Here is a 22,476-nt window from a genome sequence, read left to right on the forward strand (position 1 = left end):
CTGCCTTGTGCTTCCCAAGGGGGCAGACATGTGAGCTGGCTGTCCTGTGGATCCTGTCAGGGAAGCCCAGCACTGTCCGAGGGCCTTCCTGACTTCTGGAACACAAGATTGCAAAATGTGGCAGGAAGGGTGTGCACTCAATCTAGTGAAGGACTGACAAAACATGGGAAATGGCAGCCTCGTTACACCCTCCTCTCCATCCTTTCTGAGGTGCTACGTGCCACGGAAATGGAAGAACAAATACATCAGTCACAATTTCCCATTGCCCAAGTCTTTGAACTCCGACTTCAAACAGGCCAACTTTACATTGTATGAAATGTAATGTAATGATCTCTGGTCCCTGTGACAAGACAACTCTTGGCATATGCTTAATTTTTGCTCAGGGAGTTACTTATGGGAGGTAGGTAAGCCTGGAGCATTTCTTTCCACAGCTGTAACACCCCCAGTGTGCCCTCCCCAGGACGGCTCTAAGGGTGAATGTTGTCCCAGAGTACCATTACCTGCAGACCAAAGCCCAAGAAGGACCACATAGGCACAAGAGGAGAACAGTGACACACAAGACACCACCCAGAAGGAGATACATCCTACCCTTGCTATCGTCTGACTATCCGTACCTAGAGCCTTCACAGATATTTGCCGGGTGAGTGGAGGGGGGATATTGATGCACACAAGATCCACGTCTTGATGCAGCAAGACATCATCGGTCCGGCTGGTGTAGAAGGTGATGTTCATCTCCTCAGCAAGCTGCTTTGCTTCCTCCTCAGTCTTCCCCCACAGGGCCTCCACGGTGAACCCTTCTGCCCTCAGCAGTGGGACCAGAACCCGGGCAGAGCTGCCGGTCCCAAACACGCCCACTCCTGGGAGCATCTTCATGCCGGCTTCTCTGTTCACCAACTCATCTCCTCACAAGAGCCTCCAGCATGAATACGACCTTCCCACAGTCCTGGTCAAACATGGCTCCTGGAAGAGCAAGCATTATACTGGCTATTAGTGGATGGCATACTCAGCCGAGGCTACCTTCTGGACTTATTTGGAAGCAACAAGTTCTCTGCCACAAAAGCACAAGTGAAGTACTACTCCAAAATGAAAAGCTGCAAAAGCTTTTCCCATGGAGACTTAAGGATATTAGTAATATACATCTACTGAAAGGAAGAAAAATGAAAAATGAGTAAAGCTGGGTTAAATCTCTGTTCTGTTACTTAATGTTTTGTGTGACTCTGGTCCAATCATTTAACTATCAGGGCCTTAACTGTAAAAGTTCATGATTCTATGATACTAGATTAGAAAAAGGAAAAGAGGAGTGGGAAACAAAAACCAATACAAGTTGGAAGAGAACTACCTAAGTGCTGTGCAGATTATAATTTACAAGTTTATGGTAGCAAGCATAGAGAACGTTCACTAGAAACAAACAAAATTTTTTTTTTCAACTACCAAACTGGCAATAACAGTAACAGGAAGTTTAAAATGGTATTTTTTGTATAAGGATATTCACTCCAACATTGGCTATGATAGGTGAAAAACTGGGAAACAATCTAGATGCTGAATTACAGTAATGGGTAAGATAAATAACACTATGCAGTCACTGAAAACCAAGGGGATAGAAAGCCCTCAATGACCTGCAAGACATCACCATATGTTCACTGAAAAGAGGGAAAACAAAACAATATGTGAAGTATGATATCCATTTTTTTAAAGCACAGAAAAAAATAAATATATATGAATGAAAACATATAAGGATATCTATAATATTATCTGTAAATATATTTCACACATGACACTAGAAGGACCAGAATACACCTGAATTTAATAATGATTACTCAAATTATGAGATTATGGATGAATTTTGTTTTTCAAACATTGCCAAATTTTATACAATGAGTATGTCTTACTGTGGAATTTTTCCTTCTGATCACAAGGGTTATTAAATGAAATAAAAAACAGACAAAAGTCTTCTTGGAAACCAAGATGAGATTTAGGTGTGCTTAGGGTATCAGGTTTCCCCATACAGCAGCCCCTCTGCTAAACCAGTAGTACCCTCTCTGGCTGTGTGTTAGGTCAATGGTAACTCCATACCCACTGAGTTCATATAAAGGGATGAAGCTGTGTCACTGTCATTTTCTTTTCATAGTAAATTAAATTCTTTTTTTGTGTGTGGTAAAATACACATAAAATTTACAATCTTAAACTTTTTTTTTTTTTTTAGAGAGAGAGAGAGAGAGAGAGCGAGCACAAGTTGGGGAGTGGAGTAGGGCCGGGGGGGGGGGGGGAGAGAATCTTAAGCAGGCTCCATGCTCAGTGGGGAGCCCCACAAGGGGCTCGATCTCATGACTATGAGATCATGACCTGAGCTGAAATCAAGTTGGATGCTAACACAACTAAGCCACCCAGGCACCCCTTAAAATTTTAAAATTTTTAACTTTTTAAATGTTTTTAAAATTTTTAAAATTTTTTTAAAATTTTTTAAAAATTTTAAAATTTTAACTTTTTAAATGTTTATTTATCTTGACACAGAGAGAGAGGAAGAATAAGACGGAGAACGAGCAGGGGAGGGACAGAGATGGAGAGAGAATCCCAAGCAGGTTCCGCTCTGTCAGTGCAGAGCCCAACATGGGGCTCGAACCCACAAACTGCACGATCATGACCTGAGACAAAACCAAGAGTTGGATATTCAACTGACTGAGCCACCCAGGTGCTCCAAATTTTAATTTAAGTAGGCTCCACACCCAGTGCAGAGCCCAACACGGGGCTTGAACTCACAACCCTGAGATCATAACCTGAGCTGAGATCAAGAGTCAGACACTTAATTTACTGAGTCCCCCAGGTGCCCCATCTTAACTATTTTTAAGTGTACAGGTTCAGTGATACATTCATATTGTGCAACCATCACCACCACCTACCTCCAAAACTTTTCATCTTGCAAAACTGAAACTCTATACTCATTAAACAGTAACTCCTCTTTCCAGTCCCTCTCCCTAGTCACTGTGTGTGTGTGTGTGTGTGTGTGTGTGTGTGTGTGTGTATATATATATATATATATATATATATTTTTTTTTTTTTTTTTTTTTTTTTTTTAAGTAGTCTGTACACCCAACATGGGCTTCAAACCCAAGACCCTATTACCCCAAGATCAAGAGTCATATGCTCTACTGACAGCAGCCAGGTGCTCTAACCATTCTACTTTCTGTCTCTATGACTCTGACTATGCTAGGTACCTCATAGAAGGGGAGTCATAGTGTTTGTTTTTTTGTGATTGGCTTATTTCACTTAGCATAATGTCCTCAAAGTTCATCCATGTTTTATCATGTGTCAGAACTTCCTCCCCTTTTAAATTCAAATAATATTCCATTCCATATGTATATACCACATTTTACTTATCCATTCATCTGTTCAGACACTTGGGTTGCTTCTGTATTTTAGCTACAACAGATAACGCGGCTATGAACATGGGTGTTCAAATACCTCTTCAAGATGCTGCTTTCAATTCCTTTGCATTTATACCCCGAAGTAGAATTGCTAGATCATACGGTAGATTTTTAAGTTTTTGAGGAACCACCATACTGTTTCCCACTGGGGCTGTACCATTTTAAATAATAATTTTATAAACACTTTACGTTCCCTTAGTCTTCCAACTATCTTTTAAAAACCTTACCACTGATCTTGCTCACCACAAATCCTAAATTTTAAGAAGTTTTATCCAAACACACAACTTTGCTGTTCTACTTTAATCCACAATAACACTGCTTCATTTGCATCTCCTCACAGATCAGAGTCCACCTATTTTCAGTTTTTTTTTTAAGTTTATTTATTTATTTTGAGAGAGAGGGAGAGAGAGAGAGAGAGAGAGAGAGAGCAAGCGGGGAGTGGCAGAGAGAATCCCAAGCAGACTCTGTACTGTCAGCGCAGAGCCCAATGGGGGGCTCAAACCCATGAACCAAGAGATCATGACCCAAGCCAAAACCAAGAGTCAGACGCTTAACCGACTGAGCTACCCAGATGCCCCAACCTATTCACAGTTTAAAGGAGACATGGTGTTCCTTTAGTAACTCCAAGTACTAGGGATATACATCTCTTCCCTCCCCATCCACAACATCCTCCCACCTTTCTGGTCATTTCTGAGTGCCACTTTTGGGGTTCCCAGCACCTTCAATGCTGAGGTTTTTGAGGTTCAAGTCATAGGTGTCTTCTTTTCTTCTTGTTCCACATACTCTTTCCACTCATGTCCAAAGCTTTATCGGTATACCAGGGACTCCCAAATCTGCAGAATAAGCCCAGATTTCCCTCCAGAGTTTCACACCCACATATTCTACTCCTGAATATACACTGATGTTCTATAGTTTCCATAACCCACACACCCACATGACTAAATCTGAACAGAAAGAGTAAAGTGAGATGGTGGGAGCACCTGAAGTGAAGGCTTGAGAGATACCTGAGTTCAAATTCTGGCTTCACCAGTTCTTATGCAACTCTTTTCATGGGTAAAACAGGCCTAATGCTATTTAGCTCCCAGGGTCTTCTGAAGATTAAATGAGGTCAAGTTTTTTTTTAAATTGTTTTTAAACATTTATTCATTTTTGAGAGACAGAGTGTGAGTGGGGGAGGGGCAGAGAGCAGGAGACATAGAATCCAAAGCAGGCCCCAGGCTCTGAGCTATCAGCACAGAGCCTGATGTGGGGCTCAAATCCACCAACTATGAGATCACACTCTGAGCCAAAGACAGACGCTCAACTGACTGAGCCACTCAGGTGCCCCAAATGAGGTCCAGTTTTAAGTGCCTAGCGAAGTATATATGGTCAGCATTTAATAATTATCATAAACCCTCACTCAAACATTTTCTTTCCATATTCTCTCTTATGGAATGTTACTATCATCAACTCAATTCTTTAGCCCAGAAAGCTGGCCATCATCCGTAACTTCTCTATTCTCTTACCCGTACAAGTAACTCATCAAGTTTTATTGATCCTATCTCTTTATTATCTCTTAAATCCATCCCTTCATTGTTATCACCTCTGTCACTGCCCTAGTCTAGCCCCGAGTACCGCTCACCTGGATGACTGCAACAACGTTCTACTTTATCTCTCTTCCTTCCATCCTTTCCTTCCTTCATCTAATCCTCATATTGTAAAGAGATCTTTCTAAAATGCAAATGGGATCACATCACTTCCTTCCTTTTTAAACCTTTTTTGACTTCTCACTGGACTCACTATAAAGTCTGGATTCTTTAAAAAAAGTTTTTTATTTACTTTTGAGAGAGAGAGAGAGAGAGAGCGAGAGAGAGTGAGCACGAGATGAGGAGGGGTAGAGAGAGAGAGAGGGAGACACAGAAGCCGAAGCAGGGTCCAGGCTCTGAGCTGTCAGCACAGAGCCGGACGCGGGGCTCGAACTCACGAACCGTGAGATCATGACCTGAGCCGAAGTCGGAAGCTTAACCGACTGAGCCACCCAGGCGCCTCTATAAAGTCCAGATTCTTAAATAGCACCTGCCTGGGTAGCTCAGTTGGTTGAGTGTCCGACTCTTGATTTTGGCTCAGGTCATGATCCCAGGGTTGTGGGACTGAGCCCCTCGTCAGGCTCCAAGCTCAGTGTGGAGCCTGCTTAAGATTCTCTCTCTCTCCCTCTGTCCCTCTCACCCATTTGCATTCTCTAAAAATAATAATCATAATAATAAATAAAATAAAATAAAATAGATCCTTAAAACAAACAAACAAACAAACAAACAAACAAACAAACAAACAAAACACTTCACAAAGTCCAGATTCTTCAGTATGACTTAGGTCCTGCATGATCCAGAAATCTTCAGACAGGTCTAGCTTTGTACAGGGTCACTTTCAAAGATTATCTCAAAGAGAAATGGGTTTCAAAACACATACTTAAATAACAGAGTAAGAAGAACAGTCTGCAAAATTGTCAGGTATAAATCAACTAAAAGTTGGGGAGACAGTTACTCAAAATCACAAAAATGGCTTCAGAGTAACTGATGAAGAGTATGTCTTTTCTTTCTGGGAAAATTAAATAGTGGAGAACAGTTGTTTATTTGGACCCTTTTATATCATATTAAAAGCGTATCATCTCACAAAAACTTGTACATGAATGTGCATAGGACAATCTTTCTTAATAGCCAAAAAGTTGACACCCAATGTCTATCAACTGCTGAATGGGTAAACAAAATGTGGTATATCCATGCAATGTAGTATTCTTCAACCACAAAAAGTAATGAACTACTGATACAAATTACAACAAGGATGAACCTTCATTATGCTAAGTGAAAGATGCTAGTCACAGAAGGCCATTTATTGTGATTCCATTTATAGAAAATGTTCAGAACAGGCAATCCATGAAGACAGAAAGTAAATTAGTGGCAGGAGATAGCGGGGATGGAGGATTTGGGAGGTATGGGGGGGGGGGTCCAACTTTATTCTTCCTCACGTGGTTATTCAGTACCACTTGTTGAAGAGACTATTCTTTCCCCTGAATGACTCTGATATCTTTGTTGAAAAACAGTTGACCATAAATGTATGGGTTTATTTACAGACTCTCAATTTTATTTCACTGCTCAATTTGTCTGTGCTTATGCTAGTACCACCCTGTCTTGATTACTTTAGCTTTACAGTAAGTTCTGAAGTCAGTGTGAGTCTTCCAACTTTGTTCTTTTTCAATACTGTTCTTGCTATTCTGGGTCCTTTGCATTTTCCTATAAAATTTAGGTTCAATCTGGGATTTTGGTAGAGATTGTTTTGAATCTGTAGATCAATTTGGGGAACGCTGTCATCATAATATTAGGTTTTCTGATCCATGAACATGGTATGCTTTTCCATTTACTTAGGTCTTTAATTTCTTTTTTAATGATATTCTATAGTTTTTAGAGAGTAACACACTTTTTGGTTAAATTTTTTTCTAAGTATTTAATTTTGTTTGATGCTATTGTAAATGGAATTGTTTTCTTAATTTCATTTCAGTTCTTTTGCTTCTAGTATAGATACAAATGTACTATGTAAACTACATGTCTATCTTAGGGGTTGGTTAGCTGGTATTGCCCAATACAGCATCCTATACTGCTTGACCCTACCCGAAGGACACCTGTGCCTCTGTGAACCACTGAAACAAGCATGACTGGGGCTAACTCTAGACCCCAGTCAGCTTCCTGTGCTCCTGTCTCTATCCTCTGGGGCTGTGGATCTTGGCTTGCCTCCTGTACTCTACCACTGGGTTTTATCTTAATCATCTTTCTTTCTAATAATGATGAATAATGTCTGTGGACTCTCAGCTATGTCTCTTTCCTCTTTGCTGATTAATTCTGCCCTTAGAGGCTTCCTTTCTAGTTAGAAACAGGTAAGTCACATAGTATTTTCTATAATTATCATGTCCTGGACTTCTCCTCTTCAGCTATTTTGGTCACCTTCTGCATTTGCAGTTTGTTATTGTTTTTGTTGTTGTTGTTGTTGTTTTGCTACTTTCAGATCATGGATATTCTGGGAGCCTGAGTGTCAAATCTGTAGCACTAGACAAGTAAGGTTCTGCATAAATTTTGTGGGTCATTAATTACCAACAGCTATAAGGGCCAGAGGAGTGAAACACAGCCACTATAAGCAAAGACGTCCACGTTCTCTCAAAATTCATGCCCAGGGCACACTTGCTCCTCTCTCCCACTTCATTCCTTCATGCTGTAGTTATATGTGGATGTATGTTTGCATGGGTGGTTTAAAAGAACAGAATGGATTAGAAGACATTTTAATAACCTCTGTTTTACTACAATGACTTAAAGGGCAGCTTCATCAACACCCATAAAGGGGCATCAGCTGGCCTCTGAGGAAGCCAGATGGCATGAAGCTAGGCAGGCTTGATACTAGGTATTTCCTGTTCAAGCAGGTAGAGCTGGTTTCCCTTTTTTATTTCAGTGACTACCCTTTTCTAACCCCTAAAATTTCCCTACTCCCAGCCCCTAACTTTCTTGTATATATGTAGACCTTTTGCATTCTCCAAAGATCTCCACAAACTCAACCCTACCTAGCTCACATGCATTCCAATCACCACACACTGGTTGGGACAGGACTGGCTATATACACCTTCACAAGGCTATGGGGAAGATAGCACAGAGATTAGAGGCATGGAATCTAAAGCCAACTTGCCTGGCTCAAGTTTTGACTCTTACCAGCTTACCACTTACCAGCTAGGTAACCTCAGATAGGTTTCTTAATTCTTAATCATTCTATGCTTCTGTTTCCTCATCTGTAAAATGGGGATAATTGTATCTACCTCATAGGGGAGTTAAGGATTAAACGAGTTAATATTTGTAAAGCATTTATTACAGGGCCTATAATAGTAAGTCACTGTATACACCATTTTTAAAAATTTAATTTAATTTAAAAAATTTTTAACGTTTATTTATCTTGAGAGAGAGAGAGAGAGAATATGAGTGGGAGAGGGGCAGAGAGAAAGGGAGACACAGAATCTGAAGCAGGCTCCAAACTCCAGGCTCCAGGCTCCAAGCTGTCAGCCCAGAGCCCAATGCGGGGTTCAAACTCAGGAACTGCGAGATCATGACCTGAGCTGAAGTCAGACGCTCAATAGACTGAACCACCCAGGTGCCCCTAATTTAATTTTTAAAAGTGTGTCAATTTTGTTGATCTTTTCAACGAACCAACTTTTCTTTTTTAAGTAATCTCTACACCCAACGTGGGGTTTGAACTCACAATCCTGTGATCAAGGGTCACATGCTCTTCCAACTGAGCCAGCCAGGAAGCCCCATACATCCATAATTTTTAAAAAGATTTCTATGACTGACTTAGATGTCTCCTTTTCAAAAGCTGTGTAGGACTACGAAGATAATATTCTGAGCTAATATGCAGTGAAATGCAATAGGCCAAACAATGTTTAGTATAACATATAGTACATCTAAGTCCACACAATCCCATTTTGCAGATGAGGATACAGAAGCTCAAAGAGGCTAGACAACTTTTCCAAGGCTCTGCAGCTGGCTGTGTATGTTAGAGCTGCCACAACCAGCTGTGAAGCCCTGGGCAGATTACTTAGCTTCTCTGAGCCTCTGTAAAAACAGAGGTTTTATATGTGTGGAATAAATCTTTCATTCTTTTGTAAGAAGTATGAGCCAGGAAAGTCCATTCTGTTGCCTGGATTGGCAAGTGCTTGCCTCAGATCCCCCACTCAAACCAATGTTGATCTGTTCATACATCACACCTTTACTGAGGGCCTAACAGGGAGGCTGTGGAGATAAAAAGATTAAAAACAACAACAACAACAAAACACCCCAATTTTGGGGCCAATAAGTCAGAAAAGTGTGTAGGAGCCAGAGCTGGTGGCACCAAGCACTAACCTGAGTTTGGACTTTCTGGGTCCAGCCAATGGGAAGTACCTCAAGGAGATCAGAGTCTTAGCATGACTAAGAGAATTTAATCCCAGGAATGTATGGCTGGTTCAACATTCTAAAATCAATTACTACAGGGGCGCCTGAGTGGCTCAGTGGGTTAAGCATCCAACTTCAACTCAGGTCATGATCTCACAGTTTGTGAGTTCAAGCCCCACATCTGGCTGTGCTGTCAGCACAGAGCCTGCTTCAGATCCTCTGTCTCCCTCTCTCTCTGTCCCCTGCCCCACTCATGTGTGCTCTCTCTTTCTCTCTCTCAAAAATAAACATTAAAAGACATCTACCATTTAAAATAAATAAATAAATAAATAAATAAAAAATAAAAATAAAATAAAATGAATTACTATAATCTACCATATCAATAGTAGTTAGTTATTAGACTGCATTAATTAGAAATGCAAATTAGGGGCTCCTGGGTGGCTTGGTCAGTTAAGTGTCCGACTTCGGCTCAGGTCATGATCTCGCCATCTGTGAGTTTGAGCCCCATGTTGGGCTCTGTGCTGATAGCTCAGAGCTTGGAGTTCGAGCTTTGGATTCTGTGTCTCCTTCTCTCTCTGCTCCTCCCCCACTCACACTCTGTCTCTGTCTCTCTGTCAAAAGTGAGTAAACGTTAAAAATTTTTGTGTAAAAAAAATGCAAATTAAAACTTATTTAATACAACTACGCACCTACTAAAATGTCTAAAAATCAGAAAACCTGGTATCAAATACTGGCAAGGCCATAAAGCAACTGTTCATTCTTGGTGAAAATGAAAAATGGTAGAGCCACTTTGGAAACAGTTTGTCATCTTACGAAGTTAAATATACACTTATCATATAATCTAGTAGCCCCACTTCTGGGTTTTTACCAAGAAAAACAAAACTGATTTTTACACAAAAACCCGTATGTGAATGTCTATCTTCTAATGTTTAACACTAGTTTTATTTGTAACTGCCTAAACTTAGAACCAGCACAAATGTCCTTCAACTGGTGGTTAATGGATAAACAAATAGTAGCGTATCATGCAATGGAATACTACTCAGTAACGCAAAAGAGCAAACTACTAATGGACTCAATGACAAAATGAATCTCCAGTGCATTATGCTAACTAAAAGATGCCAGACTCAGGAGGCTCTATACTGTGTGATTCCATTTACATGACATTACAGAAAAAGCAAACAGGGACAGAAAATAGTGATTGCCAAAGGTAATGAGTCAACTGCAAAGGGCTACAGGGAATTTTGGGGGGTAGGTGGTAAAGGAACTGTTCTCTATCTTGACAAGGTTGTTAGTTACATGACTGTGTGCATGCCAAAACTCACAGAACTGTATACTTAAAAGGGGTAAATTTACTGATATGTAAACTATATTTAAATAAATAAATAAATAAATAAATAAATAAATGTGACACCCTAAAAATGACACCGAAGTTCTAAGCATAAATGACAAGTTGTAGTGTCATGTAGAGAAACAGGGAACCCGAAAGGCCTGACTTGTTGAAACTTGTGCAGAAGCTGGGATTTGTGGATTCTGCTCTTCCCAGACTGGTGGGATATCATCTTACCTTCTGTATGCCTGGTCCATGGAGCCACAGCTTCTGCAAAATCATAGGAAGAGACTCATTCCCCACCACAGGGGTAGGCCAAATCCAGTCTTACCCCTGTTTTTATAAGTTCTGGAACACAAGTCATATCCATTCCTTTATCTATGGCTACTTTTGTAATATAACAGCAAAGTAGGTGCAACAGTGAGCATATGGCCCACAAAATTGAAAATATTTACCATCTGGCACTTAATAGAAAAGATTTGCTGACCCCTGCCCTATCCCATGAGTTATGAAGCTAGGAGCTTCAAATGACAGAATTTAATCATGAAGATAGTCAGGATTATGATTAAAAACCATTCTACCTCATTGTTTGAGGAATCACAGATTCTGGGAATTCTGGTGTTACCTGCATAATGTCAGAGAGGTCATTCATCGATTAGGCAGCTTGAGTAGGAGTCAGACCCTGGGCAGTAGTTGCCTATGAATACTTTACTACTAGATGCGACATGCAGAACTAAAACCTGTATTTCCCAGCCTCTCCTGCAAAAAAGACGCATCAAAGAAGATAAATATAGGATGAAGATACAGTTTGGTTGAGCTTCTGAGAACATTCTTTAAGGGAGGTAAGGAGGTAATCTCCATTGACAGGCACTTTCCCCCCTCCTTCTCCTTCCTTTCAGCTTTAAGTCTAAGATTCTATGGCTGGAGTTGCCACAGTCAAATGACCACCAGGAGGCAACCTGAGGATGGAACACAATTTCCCAAAGACATTGGTACTAAAATGGTGAATCACCCTAAGGAACTCCATTTCATGGACTAGACAGGCATGTAAACACATTTGTTATTCATTACAACAGGTAGAGCAACAAATCTGTGTGTCACATGGAGAACAGCCATCATTAACAACAGGGGCCACAGGTGGTATGCAAGCAGGAAAGGCTTCCTGGAAGAGATGATGTAACAGGTCCAAGTTGGTCAGAAAGACAAGAGGTCACACAGCCTGTCCAACCCATCCAATGACAAGACCTTCCCTTTATTAGTGGCCTGATTCTGTTCTGTGGCCATTTTAGTCCAAAAACTCTTCTGTGGATGGACTTGAAGTCCTTGGTCTTCTACATTGTGGAACTATCTGTGATGTTTCTAATCAAACTGTCATGTTTCCACTAAACTTCATAGGTGGTGGTAGGTTGTTTGCAAAATGGCCACAATAACTCCCTTTTCTGTTTTCATGCCATCAGATAGTCAATCACCTCCCACAGTGACTCTGGACTTAGCCATGCCATTTGCTCTGGCCAATGGGAAATTAGCAAAATGACACAAGATGTTTGAAAAGTACTTATGCATGGAGGCTTGCTCTCTTACACTGCTCGTGGGTTCTCTGGGACCATCACCATGTGAACAAGCCTAGGCCATCCTGCTAGATCACAAGAGACATGTGACCAAAGTCATCCTCACTGCCCCACCTGGCACTGAGCCAAACGCCAGTTATATGAGTGAGATCATCTCACGTCATCCAGTTCCAGCTGAGACCACCTAACCCAGAACCATCCAGACCTCCCCCAAAATCATAAGAAAACCGGATTAATACACTGTAAACCTTTACCTTACCCAATGTTATATGTCAATTATATTTCAATAAAGCTGGGGAGGAAAAAGAATCATGAGACATAATATTTGTCTTAAGCTACTGAATTTTGAGGTTGTTTGTTATATAGCAAAAGCTTACTGATACACTCCTTTACAGACAGAACTCTAATTCCCTCGGGCCTTCCTCATACTCTCTATCAAAAGAATAGCCAAGGTCGCTCTGGCCTGCCCAATCTCTGGTTTGCCAACATCCCCCTGAAATGGGGCCCCCAGAACTAAATGCCATATCCTGAGCATACTCTGTCTGACCTTCTTCCTTTAGATACTATACTCCTATTAAGCAGCTTACATTCATTATAGAATTTAGACAGCCTTGTCATCCTAATACACAGTAGGAATCACATGTCCTAAGAACTATTCTGTACGTATATCGTTAGGTTTTAAAAATGTTTAATTGTGGCAAAATACACATCAACATAAAATTTGCCATCTTAACCATTTTTAAACGTATGGGTCAGCCGCATTAATAACATTCACATTGTTGCACAACCATCACCACCAACCACCACCCACAGAACTCTTTTTACCTTGTAAAAGTGAAACTCTAGATCCATTACACAAGAACATCCTATCTCCTCCAACCTTCAGCAACCATCATTCTACTTTATCTCTATGAGTTTGATTCTCTATAAGTGCGATCACATAATACTTGTACCTTTGTGACTGGCTTATTTCACTTAGTATCATGTCCTCAAGGTTCACCCATGTTGTAGGGTGTGTCAGAATTTCCTTCCTTATTTAAGGCTGAATAATATTCCATTTTATGTATACACTACATTTTTTGTTTATCCATTCATCTGACCAGGGACACTTGGTTTGCTTCCACATTTTACCTTTCTACTTTTCAGCACCAGGCTTCAAAAAGAGCCATTAGGGATTTCTATAGACAAAGTTACTGCCTTGTAATACTATATTTACCCTGCAAGCCACACAAATGCAGTCAACTGATCTTCAACTGAAGTATTAAATCAATTCAACGGGGAAAAGAAACTCTTTAAAAAAATTTTTTTAAGTTTATTTAGTTTGAAAGAGAGCACGAGCAGGGGAGGGGCAGAGAGGCACCCAGGTGCCCTAAAAAGAAACTCTTAAAGAAATAGTGTTGGGAGGTGCCCAGGTGGCTTGGTTGAGCATCTGACTCTTGATTTCAGCTCATGATCTCATAGTTTCATGCGTTTGAGCCCTATGTCAGGCTCCGTGCTGACAGCTGACCCTTGATTTTGGCTCAGGTCATAATCTCCATCTCTTGAGATCAAGCCCCGGGTCCGGATCTGTGCTGACCGTGCAGAACCTGCTTGGGATTCTCTTTCCCGCTCCCTCTCTCTGCCCTTTCCCTACTCTCAAAGATAAATAAATAAACATTAAAACAACCCTGCATATATTAACCCAATAACATAGCAATTCCACTTGTAGATATTTGCCCAAGAAAACAAAAACGCATGTCCACAAAAACTTACATAAAATGTTCACAGTAAGGGCACCTGGGTGGCTCAGTAGGTTGAGCATCTGACTTCGGCTCAGGTCATGATCTCACGGTTCGCGAATTCAGGCCCTGCATCAGGCTCCCAGTTGTCAGCACAGAGCCCGCTTTGGATCCTCTGTAACCCCTGTCTCTGCACCTCCCCCACTCATGCTCGCGGTCTCTCAAAAATAAATAAACATTAAAAAATAAAATAAAAATAAAATGCTCACAGTAGCATTATTCATTATAGCCCCAAACTGGAAACAAATCCAAATGTTTATCAATAGGAGACCGGATAAACAAGTTATGGTAGAATCATTCAATACAATATAGTAAAGAAATAAAAATGAATGGACTATGAATACATGCAACAACAGGTATGAATCTAAAAAATACGTATAGTGAAAGATTCCAGACATACACACCAAAAACAAAACAAAACAAAACACAACACCCCTTACTGTAGGATTCCACTAATCTGAAGTATAGGAACAGGTGAACTTTATTTATAGTGATAGCAGAAGGTATTGGTGGTGGTAGGGGTATGGGACTGACTGGAAAGGGGCATAAGGAAACATTTTCGAGTGATGGAAATATTCTACATTCTTGTTGCACTGTACTTACATGGTGATGCAACTGGTAACAACTCATCAAACTGAATACTTAAGATCTGTGCACTACTTCTAAGTAAATTATACCTCAATTTTTAATCAGAAGTTGTTGTTTCTAAGAGCATAGAACGACCTGTTCACATCTTGAAGATTCAGGTTCATAATCAAACAAAATGGATACATGTGAACTAAAAGTCTCTTTCCTTAAAAACAACATAAAACCTTGTCAGCTTACTTTTGGAGATATCAACAGTACAGAGACAACGGCTGGAGCCAAGAGAGTAAGTTTTCTGATGAATTAACTTCAAGGCCCAATGATCTAGTCAGTCTCAGCACTTGCTGAGGGTATCTGAAGATGGCACTTTCCACTAACCAATGCCAAACTGGACAAGCTACTGAGCTTCAGGTATTAGGTAAGTAAGTCCTTACCACTCATGAACAACTCATACTAAGGAAGGGAGGGTTCAAAAAGAATTCTTGTGTATTGCTTTAGGCAAATAAAGTTAATGATGGTTCTAAGTGAGAAATGATGTGTAACAGTTTGTGGCCGTAGCTGTACAGGTTGGGCAACAAGACCTGGAACACCACAAGAGCAAGAAGCCTTCACTCAGTGCCCACCCCCGTCTTTCCCTGGAACCAGCCTTACACCTGCAGTTCCCCAGTGCAAGCAGCCATTCCAAGCTGTGTATCCTTAGGGCACTCCTTCTTCCTCTGAGATGCCTCTACAGACTGCCACAGATCTCTGACCCTTCAAACATTCCAAAGGGCCAGTATCAAGAGGCCAGCTTTTTCTGTGGATGAGTTTTTCTAGTAATTATATCTTCATATAAAATATGCTAAAATAAAGTACTGTGGCCAGGGGTGAGGCCAGGACCCTAGTTATTAAGTGAGATGGGGCCTCAACCTAGTTTTAAAACAGATTACGACATTAGCTTAGCTAATCACAGTCTGTGTTTCAGATGCTCATATATAAAATGACACCTGTAATTTATGCACATTGATTCATTAATAAATACTTATTTTAATTACGTACTATTGGCCAGGCCAAGGCAACGCACAGGTTATATTGGTGAACAAACCAGATAGTTTCTGTTTGCATAGAGTTTACAGTTTAGCAGGAGCGAGAAGACAAATCATCACATAAATATGTCATTATAATTTGAGAAAAGCATTATAAAGGCAAAGAGGGTACTACAAGAGCATTCAACAGGATATGAATTAATTTTATCTTTAAAAAAACGTTAGGGGCATCTGGGTGGCTCCATTGGTTAAGTGTCCGGTTTCGGCTCATGTCACGATCTCACAGTTGGGTGAGTTCGAGCCCCGCATCGGGCTCTGCACTGATGGTGTGGACCCTACTTGGGATTCTCTCTCTCCCTCTCTCTCTCTCCCCAACCCCCGCTCTCACACGCATGCTCTCTCTCTCTCAAAATAAATAAACTTTAAAAAAAAGTTAAATGACATATCTGTAATGCACTCCGAGTTCCACATGAGGAAGGCATTACTCACACTGCAGGATTGAATTATGAAAAAACACTGACATATTGGTTCAGTTCAGTAAAGAGCACAGCAGTCCAAGCACATTAAAAAGTCAATTTGTAATTGGCAGACACTCCCGTCTCCTAGAGTAGTGTTCAAGCCTCTACCTAACAGTATTTCCTCAGTATGAAATGGGTCCGGGGCGCCCAATGGCTCAGTCAGTAGAGCATGCGACTCTTGATCTCAGGGTCATGCATTCAAGTCCCACACTGGGCAAAGAGTTTACTTAAAAAACAAAAAAATAAATAAAAGGTAAAATAAAATGGGCCAAAGGAAGTAGGAGAAGAATGAAATGTTCAGAACTTCAAACTGTAATTGTGTATCTTATGTATTCAAGGCATCATGGCTGACAACCCCATAGGAATGGTCATAAATACTTCAGCTACCCGATATTTGTCAAATACAATTAAAATGTTGTAAAATCCAAAATCCAAAATCCAAAATCCCCAAATCCAAGGGCCAATTCTCATTTTCATTCCACTTTGTGCTGACACAGCAGTAGCATCTGATATAGCATGTTCCACCCTCTTTGCAACACTCTTAATTTCCAGAACACAAATTTCTCCTGCTATTCTCCTATCTCTCTGGCTACTTCCCAATCTCCCGTGGTAACCATGATGATCCTATTCAGTCTCATGGCTTAAATACACACTATTTTCTGAGGACTCCCAAAGATTTTAGCCAGGTCCTCTTTCTTCAGCTCCAGACTAGTATAAACAACAACTCCCTATCCGATATCTCTACTTGGATGCTTATTTTAGTAGGCATCCCAAACTTTAAATGTCCAGAATTAAACTCCTGGAATTCCCATGCCACCCCCTGCCAATCCTCCATCCCCCGCCCCTGCCAAACTTGTGCACAATGGCTTCATCTCTGAAATTGGTAACAAACTTTCCAACAGCTCAAGTCAAAATCTTGGAGTAATCCTTGATTATTATTTTTCTCTCACACTTCACATTTGATGTGTTAACAAATCTTGCTGGCTTTCTACCTTCAAGATACATCCACTACACCTACTGCTATCTCAGTTCAAGTCACAACCACCTTTCTCACCTACATTACTGCAACAGCTTAGGTGACCTCCCAGGTTCTACCCTGCTCCTCCACCCCATACTGCACCCCAATCTAGTCTCAACATAGCATTGAGAATGACTCAAATTAAATTAGAGTAAAAAGTCATTCCTCTGTCCAAGCTCTCCACAGGCTTCCCATCTCTCTTGGAATAAAAGGCCAAGCTCTTCCACTGACCTACAAGGTCCTACATAGTCTGCCCTCATTCCCTTCCTCCTTTTACATCTCTCACCTTATGTCCTATCTCTCTTTCCCTTGCTTACTCTGCCTCCGCAGCAGTGGCTCAGTACTAAATATATCTCAAACATGCCAGGTATGCTCCTGTCTCAGGGCCTTTGTAGTTGCAGTTCCCTTTTCTGTACAGATATCCACTTGGCTTACTCTCTCCCTCACTTACCTCATTGTTTGATTCCCTCAATCACCCCTGCTAGAATGTATGCTTCTTTAAGACAGGCGATTTTTTGTCTGTTTATTCATTGTGGCATCCCCAGTGCCTAGAACAAGCCCTGATATATAGTGGGTATTCAATGCATACTGCTGAAAAAATAAAGATTGCAGATCTTGTTCCTGCACAGTTAGTTAATAAACCAAGATGCATATACTGAACTCATCAAAACTGCATATAATTTAGTAGGGTCTTGGGATATGTTCATCAATATAATAGAGATTACTTATGTCATGAATTTAAGTAGTTTGGGGCAAAATCTGATTTAATAGTTCAGGAAAGAAAACAAGCATGATATGATAACAGAATAGCTCTGCCTGCCACTTGGGATTAGGAAAACGAGCTGCTACTTTCAGTCTTAAGCTACAATTTGACCTGCTAAGAGGGCACCCTCATCTAGAGCTGTCTCTTCAACTAACCTCCCTCCTCCACATGACATGACTCATGATTACTCGTTAGCTCAATCCCCTTGCAGTCAAGCTTCCTCCATGTAACAGAAGTGTACTGTATGTTAAGGGCCTTACAAGACCACAATGACCCAGTGACTATGTTCAGTCAAACACCAACAGGTAATTGTGAAGGGAAGGCAAGTGAGAGTAGCTCAAACAGGTGACAGTGATTCAGTCCTAACCAGTCCATAAGAAACCACTCTGGCTGCAGTGAAGCCATCTGCCCCACAGCCAGTCTGTCACTACATCTCACCAACTGGATTCAATGCCCCTGGAATTCATCCACTGTTCTGGTCTCCTAACAGACACCTAACATTTTTCCTTGTCCTGACCATTTCCTTCCCTAGACTTTAAGTGCCCCCAGGATAAACCCCAATTTCCTTGATGAGGTCCACAAAGCATCTCCCAGTATGAGCTGGACCCCTCCCCACCTCTCCACCTTACCACTTTTCCCTTACACTGTACCTGACATGCTAGCAGCTACTACATCTTTTTCAGTCTTGCTCTGAGATTTTGGTCCAAGCTCTTTGCTCTGCCTGGAACAATCTTTTCTTACTTTGGCAGGCTAATTCTCAGGAGATTTGTCAGGTCTCCACTTAAACACTACTTCTTTACATCTTAACCCAGCATGGCCTAGGCTGGGTTAAGTGATTCGGCTTACAGTTCCCAGCAGCCTGGGCTTTGGTTTTCACAGTGCCCATCATGATTCACTGGGATCACCTATTTAGCATCTGTCATGATAGCAGGATCTTGCCTACCTCACACACTGCTGTCACCAGGACAAAAGAGTGCTGACAGAGTAGGTGCTGAGTAATCATTGAAGAATGAATGTACAAGTAAGTGTGAGAATGAATAGATCGGGAAGTAGGGTTAAACCTGTATAGATGGTGCACTGGTTAGAGGACAATAGCTTTTTGTGTCTAATTCCTTCTTTGCCTTCCCTGCCTCCCTCCCTCTCTTCAAGTTTATTTATTTATTTTTGAGAGAGAGACAGAGAGAGTAAGCAGAGGAGAGGCAGACAGAGGAGGGGAGAGAGAGAATCCCAAGCAGAGGATCCCGATGCAGTTCAAACCCACAAACTGTGAGATCAGGACATGAGCTGAAATCAAGAATCAGACACTTAACCAACTGAGCCATCCAGGCATCAAGCTTAATTTTTGAGCATGATAAAGGAGATAAAATAAAACCATGAAGGTCAATTTTAATTGTTGTTTTGCAAAACTTAGGACCTATTGGGGAAATAAGCAGGAATGCCTTCTATCAGGCCTTCAACACCAGTCATGTACCAAGAATTAATTAGAAAGAGGTGTCTAACTGTCCCCCAGCCTTCCTTTTGGCCCCTCCTAACACCTGGAATTGAGCCAGTATGGGAGACAGGCGGTCAATGCCTGAGTACAAGAGCCAGACCCAAAGAGGAAAGACAACCACACCCCATCATCAGAGCATAAACATGAGGGGGAGTGGGGATATGCAGCCTGAGTTCTAAACCTCAAGTTCATAGCAGAGGGACTACCTACAGCATGTACTTAAGAGTCTGATATGATAACATGAACGCTTTCAGCAGGACTGCTTTCAGATAGATGTGTGGAAGTGTTTCTTTACTTGCATTTATGTTCCCATTAAAAAATAAAAGCCAAACTAAAGAAACAGGTGTTGAGTTTTACAAATTAGTTGTGATAAATGTTTTGGTCCCTGGGTTTCAAAAATCCAGAGGCTCTCTGGAGAAGGTTTCATTTTCCTATGATTTGTTTTTTATTTTAACAGTGCCCACACTGACTCAGTGACATGGTCACAGATTCCTACCTTCTCATTGTCAGCAAAAACACAAACAGGACAAAGGACAGGTGTGCTATTCCCTCAGGTCCACAAGCTGATATGATGGTAAACTGTTAGGCAGCTACCACGTGATGGGGCACACCCAGAGCTGGCCAAAGAGGACAGTTCCTTGCCCCCCTGCTCCAGTCCACACAGTGTCCTACGAGGGCACTAATGAAAGACCTAATGACCTGTTCAATGAGGCATAACTACCCAAGCTACAAAAGGGTCAGCTAAATTGGGTCATAAAGAAAAAATTTAACACCCACAGAAATATCTGGATTGCTATCAGGTCTAAAAGTTAGCTTCAGCTGATGATTACAGTAGGAAAAACTACTTATTTACTGGCTACATTAAGTTGTTTTTTTTTTAAGATTTTATTTTATTACTGAGAGAGAGAGAGAGAGAGAGCGCGCGCGCACATAGGGGAGGGAGGTGGGACAGAAGGAGAGGGGGAGAGAGAAAATCCCAAGCAGGCTCCACGCCCAGCATGGAGCCCCACGTGGGGATCGATCTCATGAACCATGAGATCATGACCTGAGCCAAAATCAAGAGTTGGACAATTAACAGACTGAGCCACTCAGGCACCACCCCCTCCATATTAGTTCTTTATTGCTTTTGAAAATCTGGCAAGAACAAGAAGATTATTTTTTTGCTAAGACTACTTTAACAGTGAGTTCCAGGTTGACATCAACCTGAAAATTCCATCCTCAGTCCTCTCTCTTTTGAAGCAACATAATCTAATCCTTCAATTTCACTACAACCTTCATGCAAATATTAACTTCCAATTCCCAGCCTCAACAACTTGTTCCAGCTCTCTCTCTACTAAATGTCTAAGTGTCAAATGGAAATCCCCACATAAGTGACCTACCAGCTGCTCCCATCCCAAATTTGTCTTTCCTCTCAAACACAAACCTCCTTCTGCGCACCCCCACCCATTTCAGTGGCACACTATCCAGTCACCAGAGTCCTCTTCTCATTTATTCCCCAATATTTATAAGCACCACAATGAGTCAGGCATTATGCCAGGAGGTGGGACACAGAGCAGTGATCTAGACAGGCAGGCTAGGTCCCTGGAGCTTAGTTTCTATTTCTTGCTACACCCATAGCCGAATACCAAGGACTGATCTGACACAGAAACACAATGAGTGTTCAGAGATCTTTCACTGTAGCAGGCATGTGAACAAAGACTCTGCCTTTACTTTTAAATCACTTAGGTAAAACACATTTGGCCGTGATGCATGTGAAACAGCCAACCGTAGAGAGGTGTATTACAAACTTTGGTTTTACCTAGGGACCAAGAATGCACACTTAATTTACTGAAGTTTTCTAAGTGTTTTCCACCTTCAACATGGAGAAAAGTACTCTTCTCCTGGGAAAACTGGTTTATCTATGACAGTAATAGACACTGGATTTCAGTTTGGGACATTTTTTTTTTTTTTTAAGATTTAAAATAATCTCCATACCCAATGTGGGGCTCAAATTCGCAACCCAGAGATCAAGAGGTGCACACTCCACCAACTGAGCCAGCCAGGAGTCTCTTGGGTATAGGACGTTTGTAGGGCACCCTGGAGCATAGCAACTCAGACTGTCATTCTCTAACTCTGTGTTACATGGCTTCTGGTCACCAAACAGTTTAAATATGAAGTGGTTCTCTGGTGACTGGAAATGCCCAAAGCCCTTCACAAACATCTCCTTTTTTTTTTTTTTTTTTAAGTTTATCTATCTATCTATCTATCTACCTACCTACCTACCTACCTACCTAACCCCAAGAAGGCTCCACACTGTTGGCACAGAGCCCAACTTGGGGCTCAATCTCACAATCAATGAGATCATGAATTCAGCCGAAATCAAAAGTTGGACACTAACTGACTAAGCCACCTAGGTGCCCAACATATCTCCTTCTTATATGCAAGAAAACTGCTTATCAACTAGGCCATGACCACACTCAGCTGTGGTTTCATTTAACGATCATCTAGCTATTACATGTGAAATCTAAAATAATCTAATCTCAGGACAGTCTTTGTCATACCACCTTTTCTTCTTTTTACCTTTTTTTTTTTTGGGGGGGGGGGGGCAGGGGAGAGGGGAGATGTTTAATGTGTAATGGAGAAGACCAGTTATAAAACACAGCATGTATATGGGATATGCGTTCCTGAAAACAGCCATTCATTTTATATTTTAGATTTTTTGGTTATTATTTAAATGATGCACACAATGTCTTGTCTCACTATTGAGACTCTAAGCTCTTTTGGGACCAAGACTGGGTTTTATACGGTTTTAAGAAGAAAACAGGTCCCTGAAACCTCACACTTCAAAGTATTTTGGTAACAATCCCAGAACACTTTGGAAATTACTTAAAGACATTTAAGTGTTCTTTGAATAACAACCTTAGTATATTAGGGTTATTAGTCATTAAAGGAAACGAGAAACAGAGATAGTTTTAAAAGAATAACCACCATGACCAGAAGCAAGCTCAGGCCTGGAGGAACCAAAACAAGCCACTTAAGCATACTGATTTAATTTTGAAAATAAC

General features: G+C 41.1%; 1 protein-coding gene across 2 annotated transcripts in view; it reads right to left on the reverse strand.

Annotated features, from left to right (window-relative positions):
• GFOD2 (glucose-fructose oxidoreductase domain containing 2) overlaps positions 1-22,476 on the reverse strand; it is a 34,502-nt gene that overhangs the window by 5,814 nt on the left and 6,212 nt on the right. Inside the window, exon 2 of one of the 2 annotated variants that reach the window (XM_019455574.2) lies at positions 615-960. The exons of the other annotated variant lie outside the window; for it this stretch is intronic. Coding sequence (XP_019311119.1) covers positions 615-873 — 259 coding nt within the window. The 5' untranslated portion in view covers positions 874-960. The remainder of the gene's footprint in view (positions 1-614; positions 961-22,476) is intronic. 2 annotated transcript variants of the gene reach the window in all.

The sequence above is a fragment of the Panthera pardus genome, unplaced genomic scaffold (genome assembly GCF_024362965.1).
Source record: "Panthera pardus isolate Hobbes unplaced genomic scaffold, ASM2436296v1 HiC_scaffold_19, whole genome shotgun sequence".
Classification (NCBI taxonomy): Eukaryota; Metazoa; Chordata; class Mammalia; order Carnivora; family Felidae; genus Panthera; species Panthera pardus.